The following is a 14,236-nucleotide window of genomic DNA, read 5'->3' as shown; positions in this document are numbered from 1 at the left end:
GGTTTTTCTATTTCTGAAAAATAAGTTGTTGGGATTTTGATTGGTATTGCATTGAATCTGTAGATCAATTTAGGTAGGATTGACATCTTAACTATATTTAGTCTTCCAATCCATGAACACAGTATGCCCTTCCATCTGTTTAGGTCTTCTGTGATTTCTTTTAGCAGTTTTTTGTAGTTTTCTTTATATAGGTTTTTTGTCTCTTTAGTTAAATTTATTCCTAGGTATTTTATTCTTTTAGTTGCAATTGTAAATGGGATTCGTTTCTTGATTTCCCCTTCTGCTTGTTCATTGCTAGTGTATAGAAACGCTACAGATTTTTGAATGTTGATCTTGTAACCTGCTACTTTGCCGTACACATTTATTAGCTCTAGTAGTTTTGTTGTGGATTTTTCCGGGTTTTCGACGTATAGTATCATATCGTCTGCAAACAGTGATAGTTTTACTTCTTCCTTTCCAATTTTGATGCCTTGTATTTCTTTTTCTTGTCTAATTGCTCTGGCTAGAACCTCCAACACAATGTTGAATAATAGTGGTGATAGTGGACATCCTTGTCTTGTTCCTGATCTTAGGGGGAAAGTTTTCAATTTTTCCCCATTGAGGATGATATTAGCTGTGGGTTTTTCATATATTGCCTCTATCATTTTAAGGAAGTTCCCTTGTATTCCTATCTTTTGAAGTGTTTTCAACAGGAAAGGATGTTGAATCTTGTCAAATGCCTTCTCTGCATCAATTGAGATGATCATGTGATTTTTCTGCTTTGATTTGTTGCTATGGTGTATTACATTAATTGATTTTCTTATGTTGAACCATCCTTGCATACCTGGGATGAATCCTACTTGGTCATGATGAATAATTCTTTTAATGTGTTGTTGGATACGATTTGCTAGAATTTAATTGAGGATTTTTGCATCTATATTCATTAGAGAGATTGGTCTGTAGTTTTCTTTTTTTTGTAATATCTTTGCCTGGTTTTGGTATGAGGGTAATGTTGGCTTCATAGAATGAATTAGGTAGTTTTCCCTCCACTTCGATTATTTTGAAGAGTTTGAGGAGAGTTGGTACTAATTCTTTCTGGAATGTTTGATAGAATTCACATGTGAAGCCGTCTGGTCCTGGACTTTTCTTTTTAGGAAGCTTTTGAATGACTGATTCAATTTCTTTACTTGTGATTGGTTTGTTGAAGTCATCTATGTCTTCTTGAGTCAAAGTTGGTTGTTCATGTCTTTCCAGGAACCCGTCCATTTCCTCTAAATTGTTGTATTTATTAGCGTAAAGTTGTTCATAGTATCCTGTTATTACCTCCTTTATTTCTGTGAGGTCAGTAGTTATGTCTCCTCTTCCATTTCTGATCTTATTTATTTGCATCCTCTCTCTTCTTCTTTTTGTCAATCTTGCTAAGGGCCCATCAATCTTATTGATTTTCTCATAGAACCAACTTCTGGCCTTATTGATTTTCTCTATTGTTTTCATGTTTTCAATTTCATTTATTTGTGCTCTAATCTTTGTTATTTCTTACCTTTTGCTTGCTTTGGGATTAGTTTTCTGTTCTTTCTCCAGTTCTTCCAAATGGATAGTTAATTCCTGAATTTTTGCCTTTTCTTCTTTTCTGATATAGGCATTTAGGGCAATAAATTTCCCTCTTAGCACTGCCTTTGCTGCGTCCCATAAGTTTTGATATGTTGTGTTTTCATTTTCATTCGCCTCGAGGTATTTGCTAATTTCTCTAGCAATTTCTTCTTTGACCCACTCATTGTTTAGGAGTGTGCTGTTGAGCCTCCACGTATTTGTGAATTTTCTGGCACTCCGCCTATTATTGATTTCCAACTTCATTCCTTTATGATCCGAGAAAGTGTTGTGTATGATTTCAATCCTTTTAAATTTGTTAAGACTTGCTTTGTGACCCAGCATATGGTCTATCTTCGAGAATGATCCATGAGCACTTGAGAAAAAGGTGTATCCTGCTTTTGTGGGATGTAATGTCCTATAAATGTCTGTTAAGTCTAGCTCATTTATAGTAATATTCAGATTCTCTATTTCTTTATTGATCCTCTGTCTAGATGTTCTGTCCACTGATGAGAGTGGTGAATTGAAGTCTCCAACTATTATGGTATATGAGTCTATTTCCCTTTTCAGTGTTTGCAGTGTATTCCTCACGTATTTTGGGGCATTCTGGTTCGATGCGTAAATATTTATGATTGTTATGTTTTCTTGTTTAATTGTTCCTTTATTAGTATATAGTGTCCTTCTTTGTCTCTTTTAACTGTTTTACATTTGAAGTTTAATTTGTTGGATATTAGTATAGCCACTCCTGCTCTTTTCTGGTTGTTATTTGCATGAAATATCTTTTCCCAACCTTTCACTTTCAACTTATGTTTATCTTTGGGTCTAAGATGTGTTTCCTGTAGACAGCATATAGAAGGATCCTGTTTTTTAATCCATTCTGCCAATCTATGTCTTTTGATTGGGGAATTCAGTCCGTTGACATTTAGTGTTATTAATGTTTGGATAATATTTTCCTCTACCATTTTGCCTTTTGTATTATATATATCATATCTGATTTTCCTTCTTTCTACACTCTTCTCCATACCTCTCTCTTCTGTCTTTTTGTATCTGACTCTAGTGCTCCCTTTAGTATTTCTTGCAGAGCTGGTCTCTTGGTCACAAATTCTCCCAGTGACTTTTTGTCTGAGAATGTTTTAATTTCTTCCTCATTTTTGAAGGATAATTTTGCTGGATATAGGAGTCTTGGTTGGCAGCTTTTCTCTTTTAGTATTTTAAATATATCATCCCACTGTCTTCTAGCCTCCATGGTTTCTGCTGAGAAATCTACACATAGTCTTATTGGGTTTCCCTTGTATGTGATGGATTGTTTTTCCCTTGCTGCTTTCAAGATCCTCTCTTTCTCTTTGACCTCTGACATTCTAACTAGTAAGTGTCTTGGAGAATGCCTATTTGGGTCTAATCTCTTTGGGGTGCGCTGCACTTCTTGGATCTGTAATTTTAGGTCTTTCATAAGAGTTGGGAAATTTTCAGTGGTAATTTCTTCCATTAGTTTTTCTCCTCCTTTTCCCTTCTCTTCTCCTTCTGGGACACCCACAACACGTATATTTGTGCCCTTCATATTGTCCTTGAGTTCCCTGATACCCTGTTCAAATTTTTCCATTCTTTTCCCAATAGTTTCTGTTTCTTTTTGGAATTCAGATGTTCCATCTTCCAAATCACTAATTCTATCTTCTGTCTCTTTAAATCTATCACTGTATGTATCATTTTTTTCCATCTTTGCTACTTTATCCTTCACTTCCATAAGCTCTGTGATTTGTTTTTTCAGTTTTTCTATTTCTTCTTTATGTTCAACCCATGTCCTCTTCATGTCCTTCCTCAATTTATCGATTTCATTTTTGAAGAGGTTTTCCATTTCTGTTCGTATATTCAGCATTAGTTGTCTCAGCTCTTGTATCTCATTTGAGCTATTGGTTTGTTCCTTTGACTGGGCCATATTCTCAATCTTTTGAGCGTGGACAGTTATCTTCTGCTGCTGGCGTCTGGGCATTTATTCAGATTCCTCTGGGTGTCGGATCCAGCAAGGTTGTAAGATTTTTCTGTGAAATCTCTGGGATATGTTTTTCTTATCTTGCCCAGTAGGTGGCGCACGTGGCACACGTTTGTCTCAAGTGTTTGGAATGGGTCTCCCCCGGTCACCGATCTCCGCGGCCTGGGGATTTCCGATCCAATTCTCTCTGTTGTTTCAGGGGCCGCGCGTGGTGGGGGCGTCAGCTGCCGTGGCTTGAGGGGACCCCGTGGCTGGTCGCGGGCCACAGTGGGCCTGGGGGATTCCCCACCGGACGAGGAAGACTCCCACGGCGGGGGGGGCCACCACGGCCCGGACAGCCCTCCGATCCGAGACTCGTAGCCGCGGACTCGAAGCCGAGACTCGAAGCCGCCTGCAAAAGAGGGACGCCAGCCGCCTCAGCTTGGGAAACTTGCCTCTCCGAGACTCTCAGCCGGCCCGGGAAGGAGGGAGGGAGCAGCCCCGACCGCCGCAGCTGCAGCCGCTCGGGAAATCACGCGCCGCTCGGGGGTCTCACCGCAGCCGAGTCTCACAGTCAGACTAGCCAGTCCAGACTTTGGATAGCCCTCCGATCCGAGACTCGTAGCCGCGGACTCGAAGCCGAGACCCGAAGCCGCCCGCAAAAGAGGGGTGCCGGCCGCCTCGGCCTGAGAAACTTGCCTCTCCGATACTCCCAGCCGGCCCGGGAGGGAGGGAGGGAGTAGCTCCGACCGCCGCAGCTCCCGCTGCTCGGGAAATCGCACGCCGCTCGGGGGTCCCACCGCAGCCGAGTCTTGCAGTCAGACCAGCCAGTCCAGACTTTGGACAGCCCTCCGATCCGAGACCCGCAGCCGCGGACTCGAAGCCGAGACTCGAAGCCGCCCGCAAAAGAGGGGCGCCGGCCACCTTGGCTTGGGAAACTTGCCTCTCCGAGACTCTCAGCCGGCCCGGGAAGGAGGGAGGGATTAGCTCCGACTGCCGCAGCTGCCGCTGCTCGGGAAATCGCTCGCCGCTCGGGGATCTCACCGCAGCCGAGTCTCGCAGTCAGACTAGCCAGTCCAGACTGGGTTACGCTGTGTGTCCATTCCCCGCCGCAGCCCCGGGAGCTGTTCTGTACTGTTTCTGTTCACCCACTAGTTGATTTGGAGTCGGAGGAACTAAGACGCATGTACCTTACTAAGCCGCCATCTTGGATCCTCTCATTTGTTCTTTTACTCTTACTTATTTCCATTATTTGTAACTGTTACCTAAATGTTCTATCTTCTATATCCATTTTCTTTTATGTTTTTCATTTCTTGGTTAGTTTTATACTGCATAAAGTGTTTAAATTTATTTTCTATTTCACTAATTCAAATTTATTATCCACCTAAATTGCTATGTAATATAATGTAAATGCTCTATAATATTTGTGTTCTCTTGTTTCTTAGGAGTCATAACTTTAATTTTTGACTTTTCCAAGTAATGCATGAATATATGTTTGTTCTGAAATTTCAAATAGAAAATCTCATTAAGAGCATGAATTGAAAGTTTCAATTCCCAAATGCATATCCCAAATGCATAATCCCATGACCTTTCTGTAGATGTATAATCTTCCAGAATTTTTTTACTGAATTTACATATCTAATCACATGATAGGCATGTATGTCTTTATTTTACATAAATGGGATTATGATACAAACCTTATTCCCCTTAACAGTATGTCTTAGAAATTTACATGTATTGGCACATATAAATTTATAGAAATCTTTTTAGTAAGTATGACTACTTCAAATTATGGATTAAGCATAATTTATTTAATCACTCACTTTATTCTCAACTTTTTTTCATAAGCTAAATAATCTTCCACAAACACATCTTTTTTTCACTTGCATAAATATTTCTATAAGATAAGTTCCAAGAAATTAAGCTTTTGGATTAAAGACTACATGGATTAAAATCAACAGAATATATATACAAGATTTTTAAAGATAAAGTTGTAAACATGATTTTATAATGAAAAGTAACAGGTCCTTGCTCCTTGCTAGGTAACTACTCCTTGCTACTGGTAAATTACTTTAAACCATTTCTGTTTTTAGTTTTCTGGTGGTTACTTCCATACTAACTATGCTCTAATTGCTCTACATAACATGCCATAAAGCCCTTTCTTAATTTTTCAAATCTAGACTTTGTTATAGGCTACTATGATGAATGTGAATTTAGCTCAATTACACTCACTCACCTCCTCTCTTCTACTCCTCTCGATATATCACTGTTCTCAGTTCTTTTACTAGTCAACCCTGTAACTTTAAAGAATAAACAGAAATCTCCAGGTCTTATTTCATTACATGGTCAGCATCTCAAATCCCCACCTCAGTGGTCCTACCCTGCCCTCCTTCTCCCCTTCCCCCAATTCACCTCTACCTTTATTGTCACACTGGCAAGGTTGAAAACATTTATGCTCTAGTGTATAACAATAAATTGGTTCTGAAAGTTAGATGCCAATAAATGCCACCTAATTATCATGGCCATCTACACATCATGCACGGAAGAGCCTTATTTTACTTACACTATATTTCCTTCATTACTGTCCAGCGTAAAGAAGAGCTACTTCGTGGAGATAGTTTCTAGCATCAAGATCCAATGTTTTCTCCCTTTTTTACATTAGCTAAGATTTACAATTATAGTATGTATGGTAAATTATTTTATGGTCACTTCTATTTGATGCTTTTCTCTATGATGCTTTGAGGTCACATGACTTGCTTTGCCTAATGGAATCTGAGTGGATGTACTGTGTGTCACTTCTGAGAAAGTCTTAAGAGCCAGCATGTTTCAAATGATCTCTTTTCCATTTGGCATACAATGTTCCAGGTGGAGATTGCTCTCCATCACTCTGGGGAAGGGACTCAAAATGACATAACACACCAGAGCTGCAGCTGGACCCTCAAAAGACAAGTGGCAAAACCAGTCTGTCTATATATTCCATTTTCTCCAATACTTAACTCTCAGAGGTTTCTGTTCTCCAGATTTGATATGAATTGACTGCTACGTGGGCTTCTAAACAGCTATCATCCAGCAAATTGCCTCCACTCTCTTCTAATTGCCTTGTTTTTCTCAGTTAACATCTTATTTCATCCTTAAGTACATCCTTTGTTACATCCTTAAGTAACTTTCTAAGAACCGGCATGTGGGGAGTAAATTTCCTCAGTCCATATCTAGAAATGTCTTTATATTGCCCACATGGTTGATAATTTGGGGAAAAATCATTTGTCCTCAGAATTCTGAAGACCTTGCTATTTGAGCATCCAACTTCACTGATTAAATCTGATGTTAGTTTGAAATGTCTTCCCTTGTGTTCTGTTTTTCTCTCTGCAAGTTTTAGTAGGGACTTCAAACTCATGACTACAGAGAATCAGCCAATAATATGATTGTATAAAGTGGTGCCTATAATTCATAGGGAGAGTGAAGAGGTTTACAGTGAATTGAGGAGTACAAGACCTACATAAAGAAGTAACTACCTCTCAAATTTAGTTGATTGTTAGCCTGAGAAAATGAGGGACTACAGTTGCCAGATACATGAATGTATCAAGAAAAGCCCGAAATTTGCATTTTTCTATAAGATCTTGTATATTTTAAATAGTGACAACTCATTCAAAAACTGATTTCAGAAACCCTTTGCTAGAGGGTTTGATCTCATCTGTAATCAGCCAGTTTGCCACCTTTTCATTAGGACTTTCCCTTCATTCTCAGTGCTCTAAATTGTTTAGTGGTACAACTATTTCGTATCTTCTGCTTCACCTCAAGGAAAATCTCTTACATTATTGCTTTAATAATTTTCCCTCATCTTTTTTCTCTTTTCTCTTGGACTTTTAACTAGATCGGTATTTACACTCCCTGGCTGATTCACTAGCCTCTCACCTATTCTGTCTCTACCACTTTGTGGTGTCGTGGCAGAGTTCCTTCACTTTGTTTTTGAAGAGGCTAAAAGGTAGTGCAGCAGAGCTGTTACAAAAGCTGGGACTGACATCCAGAAAACTTGGATAGAAACCTGGCACTGGCACTAACACTGAGGTATGTGACTTGGGTAGGGCATTAATATTCTCTGTGCCTTAATCTCCTTAAATGCTAAATGGATAAAATTACAGTACTTGTCTCTATTGCTTTTCTGCTTTCTATTTCATTTAGTTTTGCTCTTATAGTGATTATTTCCTTTCTTGTGTTTGATTTGGGTTTATTTTTCTCACTTTTTTTCTAGCTTCCTAACATGGAAGCTAAAACAGTTCATTTGAAATCTTCCTTATTATAAGAATATAATGCTATGAATTTCCCTAAAAGCACCTTTACTACATACTTTTTCCATCCCATAAATTTTGCATTGTTTTCATTTTTATTCAATTTTAAATAGGCTCTTATTTCTTTTGTGATATGCAACCTTCATATTTACTATATAATGAAGTAGTTTTAAGTACAATCAACAGTTCTAAAACCTGGATGTGTCTTTACACGTAAGGTTGTTTTATGACTATTAAAATCCTTTTAATCAAAACGAAAAGAATACCAAAATGAGGAATCAGAAACTTGGACTTTCCTTAAACCTCTATGAGCTTGTGACCTTGGACAAGCATTTCACCACTTTGGATTAATAATATATAGTCATATAAGCCCAATTTTTTTTTTTTAAGAAATAAAATACATATACACACACAGGTGGTGATGTTTTACTGAAGACTGATTTCACATTAAGAATACTGAAATTTCTACTTTCTAATATACAGATAGTAGACAGATACATATTGATCAAAACTTAATTCAACAACATTTCTATTATGAAATCACACTTAGAAACATAATAGAAGTTAAAATAATAGAAAGTTTCTGCTCTCTTGTGGATTACATTCTCCTTTCTGATAACAATTCCAAATTATATACTATATTTTTATACAAGAACTGACCAAGTGCACAAAATAATGAGAAAGAAGAAATTAGTGTGGGCTAAAAAGGTCATATAATATTTGATGGTAGAGCTGGAACTTGAGGTAAGTCTTGAAAGATGGGCATGATTTGCCTATAGAAAGTATAGCAAACAGTCCAAATAATGAAAATTACAAAGAAGGGTCAATTCAAAGACTTTGATCTTTATACTATTATGACTTTATACCACCTTTATGAAAATAAGTCAGGCCGGTCGTTTTATCAACATTTTAAAATTAAAACAACAGTAAAAACCTTCAGGACATATATCACATCAAAATTCCTTTCAATGAACTCGTGAACCACAAATTGCTATCACTTAGGAAAGAGAATAAAATTTGGAAAAAATCATGGGTTAATTCATTTTTAATGTAGCACCCAGTTAATAGGGGATAAAGAATATAAGAATGAAAAGAAAATCATTCAGTTTACAGATTGAAAGATTCAAATATTGTCTTTAGTAAAAAAAAAATTCTTAACCTGAATGACAAAAGTAATTAATATTTTTCCAGATGTTAGAAGGCAAGCAAATTAGACAAACAAGTAAATAATAAGTAGCCACCTAAACTACCCCAAGAATAAGCCAGAATATATATATATTTTTAAAGAAGGTATGAAAACGCTTTTTATAACTAAATAAAAGGCAGAATACTGACAGTGAATCTAAACTCCTTATGAGGCCTTATAACTGGTAGTCCTAGCCTACTTCCTCTCTCTCGTCTTCTACAACTGGAACTTTCCTTCCTATACTCTGGCTAAACCTGTCTTTATTGTCATTTTGATTCCTGAAACACTCCCAGCTTGCTGTCCTCTCAGGATATTTGAACTTGCTGTTTCCTCAGTCCAGGCTACTACTCCTCAAAAGTTCCCACAGCTGGCTCCCTCCTATTTTTCAGGACTCTCAGCACAAACGTGCTTCCCTGACCACTTTTAAATATTGGCAATCCCCTTCTCATCCCCCACCTTGCAAAGGGTATGGTGTGCCCTCTTTTCTTCTTCATAAGTTATTTTTTGAAATTATTTCCTTTTCTATTTATGGGCAGAACACCCACTGAAATGTAAGCTCCATGAGATGGGAACTTTGTCTGTCCTGCTTACTGCTCTCCCCAGGATTGAAACAGTTCCTGGCATAAAGTAGGTGCACAAAACCTATTTCTTAAGTAAATGAATGAATAAATCAAACTAATGCTCTGGAGCTGCAATAAATAGAATCACACTCAAGACCCATAATAAATACTTTCAATTAAGTATTCAGATCAACTGTTGGAGCAGACTTCACTGGAGGGTTAAAATTCTGTTTCTGTATTTTATTTAAACATATATTTAAAATATTTCAAATATATTGATAACAAATGTTGCTCAGAAATATGTTCATTTGCAGAGATTCTATGATATAAAGAAATTTTCAAAGAGGAATTATACATGTATTAAAAAATTAAATGGTATCATCCAAATGAAAAACCAACCTGCTGTTCATATCTTTTCTTGACATCTTCCAGCTGCCATAAAAATTCCTTTGATTGTTTCTCGCGAAGAGACTTAGATCTAGTTAGATCTGCTTCTACTTTTTCCATCTATAAAATTTAAAAAAATATTAAAATTTTAAACAAAAAAAACTATAACCATGTTTTTGAAATTTGATCATTCATCAGAATGGCAGATTTTAAACATATTACAAATCATAATGGTAAATTTAAAGATGATAAAATAGTGAAAATTATATCAATTTATTTTAGTATACTGTTAATAATTTAGGGCAGGGAAATAAAAATTGACATACAACTGACTAAATTTCTCATTTTATAATTACAGTGTGGTGGAAATACAATTGCAGACATTTAAATATTTATTTGACAAGATTTTATTAAGCCTTCAGAATGTACAAGACACCGTGCTGAATGGGAGAAAATATTTACAAATCATAAATCTGGTAAGGGACTTGTATCTAGCACATAAAAAGAACTTTTACAATTCAATAATAAGTTGGCATCTAAACCCAATTTTAAAATAGGAAAAGGATCTGAATAGACATTTCTCCAAAGGTGATATACAAAAGGCCAATAAGTATGTGAAAGGATAATACCACTAGTCATTAAAGAAATGTGAATCAGAATCATAACGAGATAACATTTCATGTTCACCAGGATGGGCTAGGATTAAGAACACAGATCCTAAGTGTTGGTGAAGATGTGGAGAAATCCGAAAATTTATACACTGCTGGTGGGAACGTAAAATAGGGTAGCCACTTAGGAAAACAGCTTGGCAGTTTCTCAAAGAGTTAATCATAAAGTTACCATATGACCAAGTAATTCCAATCCTAGATAAAAAATGAAAATACATGTTCACAAAAAAACTTGTACAAGAATATTTACAGCAGCATTATTCCCCCAAAGAGGAAACAACTCAAATACACATCCACTGATGAATTATTAGACAAAATGTGGTACACCATATCCATACAATAGAATATTACTTGACAATAGAAAGGAAAAAGGTGTTGCTATATCCTACAACATGGGTGAACATTGAAAACATTATGCTAAGTGAAAGAAACCAGTCACAAAAGGCCATATATTATATGTTTCCATTTATATGAAATGTTCAGAATAAGCAAATCTATAGCACAAAAAGCAGATTAGTAGTTGCTTCTGATGGGAGAACTTCGGAGGAAACGACGGTGGTGACTGCTCTGGGATTTCTTTTTGGGGTGGAAAAATGTTCTAAAATTGTTTGTGGTGATGGTTACACAATTCTGTAAAAATGCTAAAAGCCACTGAATTGTGTGCTTTAAATGAATGAATTGTTTATTATGTGAATTACAGTTCAATAAATACAGGCCTCATGATGCAATCACTTCTCTCTCAGTTCATCTCTACTATTCTAGCCTCCAGCCACCACCACCACTCCAGCCTACCTGCTGGACCTAGAACGTGCCAGAAGTGCTTCATCCCACGCCACCTCTACCCTACCACCTAAATTTTCACAAAGTCTCAAGGTTTTGCTCACATGTCCCCTTTGTACTGAGGCCTCACTGACAACCCTGTTTTAAATTGTAGCCCACCCTCCTTGTCCCACCAATTCCCTTTCCCTGCTTTACTTCTTCCTTTTTCCATAACACCCCGCACCTTTAGGTACACTACATAATTTCCTTAGTAATTAGGTCTATATTTGATGCCTATGCTCGCAATAGGATGTAACTCCCCCATGTTCATGATGAATCCCAATCGTTTAACACAGTGCCCGGCACAAAGTAGGGATTCAAGAAACAATCAAATGAAAAAATCAGAAGACACTGTGTACTCAACTGGGTCCAAGACTTGTTAAATGAATAACTTTTTAATTTATAATAGTGTTATTTTCTTTAAAAGCTATATAAAATAAAATAAATTGAATCTAACTTTTCCTATCATTTAGAAAATTCGATAAATGATTTATTATTGCCCTTGCTCTCATCAGAAATCTTTTACATGTGACAGAAAAGCAATGTTCTTGGATGCAATGTTGAAAAAACTCTCCATAGCAATAACATGAAAACAGCACCTTTTATTCAGTGTAGTGCAGTTTTTCATTTAAATGTTTTTCTACCTCATAGACTGCATATTTTAGAATAATTTAAGAAAACATTTTTTCTGATGTCAGTTAATGTGACAACTCATCCTATCACTGGCTACTTATATATTATTTATTCTGCTTCACTGAGATTTGAGATATTTCTTCCTTTCAACTTGTATACAATGTCTTCTTTCAGTTATCTTTCGGTAAGTGCTAGGATTAGTTAAAACATGAATATTAGGGGAATTGAACCACAAAAAATGCTTCCTTCACAGTTTTTCATGTTAAATTGAAAAACAAATGTTCAAATGCATCTATTCAAACATGATTAAACTTTAAGATTCTCAGCAAAGATAATTAGTGAAAAGCAGCCAGTTTCATTGGATAAAAATAAAAATGCACATTAGCACTCACTACTGCTATCCAAGAACACATTCTGATTCTCACATTGAAATTTGAAAAATCTAGATTATGGTATAATATTGAGCCCTGAATATCTGCAATACCAAACAAAGATTGCAACTCTGAAGATAATAAGCTATCAGCTCCAAATTCAATGATCAGAGTCCTAAGATTATTGATCCAGGAATAATAAGTACTGTGGTCAAGAATAAAATTTACTTATAAAGTATTAAAGGAAATTAGCTAAAGCCCACTTTGTTTCATTTTATTTCTCACTCAAGACTTAGACGTCAAATGAAAGCAATTTTTAAAAAAAAAATTAGTTGTTTTTTTTTTCCCTTTGGGAAAAGAATACAAGGTAGGCACTTTCCTACCTTGTTAGTATAAACAAACAAAATTAATAAAGAGCAATAACCTGAAAAAAAAACCTTACAGACCCATTACCTTTGCTCCTAGAATCTTAATTAACAAAACAGAGTGACTACACTAAAAAAATTCCCTCTTAAGGCATAATACTAAGACAGGAATTCTGCTGGTGACTCTCAAATCACAATCTAAAGTTAGAACCCCTGACTCAAGCTCCAGTCTTCAGTTTCCAAACATCCGGGGGGAGCTCATGCAGTGATGGCCCTCCTGTGCCCACCTTGGCACATACCACCACACTCAACCTCTGTACTCCTCTTCCCCACCTCCCTGTTTCTGTTATGGCTCCACTATCATCCCATCCCAGGCTTGAAACCTTGACATTATCTTTCATTTTCTCTACAGTCAATACCAATTCAATTATGGTGTCATAATAGTTCTTCAAAACGTCTCTCAAAAACATCTCTTTATTTTTACTACCACATCATAAGGTCAGTTTCACTGTAAAGGGTCAGCTACATTCAAGAGTTTCAAGGCTCTCTCCCTTCAATGCTTTTTTCACAGTAGACCTGGGTCAGAGGCTTTTAAATGTGTCCTCAGCATTCTGTTTCTCCCTGCACACCAATATGCTTGGCATTTCCCAAACAAGCCATGGCTATTCTTGACTCTATAGCATTTTTTTTTTTTGACTCCAGAGTTTTTGCTCTTCTCTTTTTTCCCTTCACCCAAACAATCTGTAAAGTTGATTCAGGTCTCCTCTCTTCTTGGAGGTGTTCTTTAATCACACTGAATGATGTAAATGTTTTCCATCTCTCTGTGTCTAGGAGTTAATGTCTTTATTTTCCTAGCATGTAGTGTTTTTTTGTCTATGGTTGGAAGTGTTTCAAATGTGCAAGCTTTGTTCATTCATCCAGATCATAAGCTCCTAAATAAAAGGAAACATGACAATTTTTACTTTGTATTTTAATTAGCTAATTGTCATGATACACAGAATAAAAATGCATTAAATTCTTAGAGGATGCCCAGAAGAGTAGGAGAAAGAGAAAGGGAAGAAAAAAGAAAAGATAAAACAAGAAAGAAGGATCTGCTTCCATTAGTACTTTTAAGGCAAAACTTCATATGAAATTAATTTGGAGTTCTAATTTAACATCAGCATTGGATGAAATATTAAAATATTAAATATTAAAAATAAAAATTAAGAGCCTATGCATTCAAATTTGGGTTTTAAGTAGAAATAGCTTCTATAAAAAATGGAAAACCGTGAACAATTTAAAGCACATGAAATGACTTTTATACATACACATTAAGAAAACCTCAAGGTAATTAATAATTGATACTATAAGAAAATGAAATACATGTTACTTAAGATTATACTGACCGAAAATGCCAGACCCCACTCCATTCTCCTCCCACAATTTAATA

General features: G+C 36.4%; 1 protein-coding gene across 5 annotated transcripts in view; it reads right to left on the bottom strand.

Moving 5' to 3' along the window:
• Positions 1 to 14,236, bottom strand: part of CEP112 (centrosomal protein 112) — a 587,527-nt gene that overhangs the window by 291,694 nt on the left and 281,597 nt on the right. For all 5 annotated transcript variants that reach the window (XM_077163631.1, XM_077163632.1, XM_077163630.1 and 2 more), the window contains one exon: positions 9,964 to 10,071. In XM_077163631.1, coding sequence (XP_077019746.1) covers positions 9,964 to 10,071 — 108 coding nt within the window. The remainder of the gene's footprint in view (positions 1 to 9,963; positions 10,072 to 14,236) is intronic.

The sequence above is a fragment of the Tamandua tetradactyla genome, chromosome 6 (genome assembly GCF_023851605.1).
Source record: "Tamandua tetradactyla isolate mTamTet1 chromosome 6, mTamTet1.pri, whole genome shotgun sequence".
Taxonomy (NCBI): domain Eukaryota; kingdom Metazoa; phylum Chordata; class Mammalia; order Pilosa; family Myrmecophagidae; genus Tamandua; species Tamandua tetradactyla.
The sequence above is the reverse complement of the archived record's forward strand: the minus strand, read 5'-3'. Positions and strand labels throughout refer to the sequence as shown.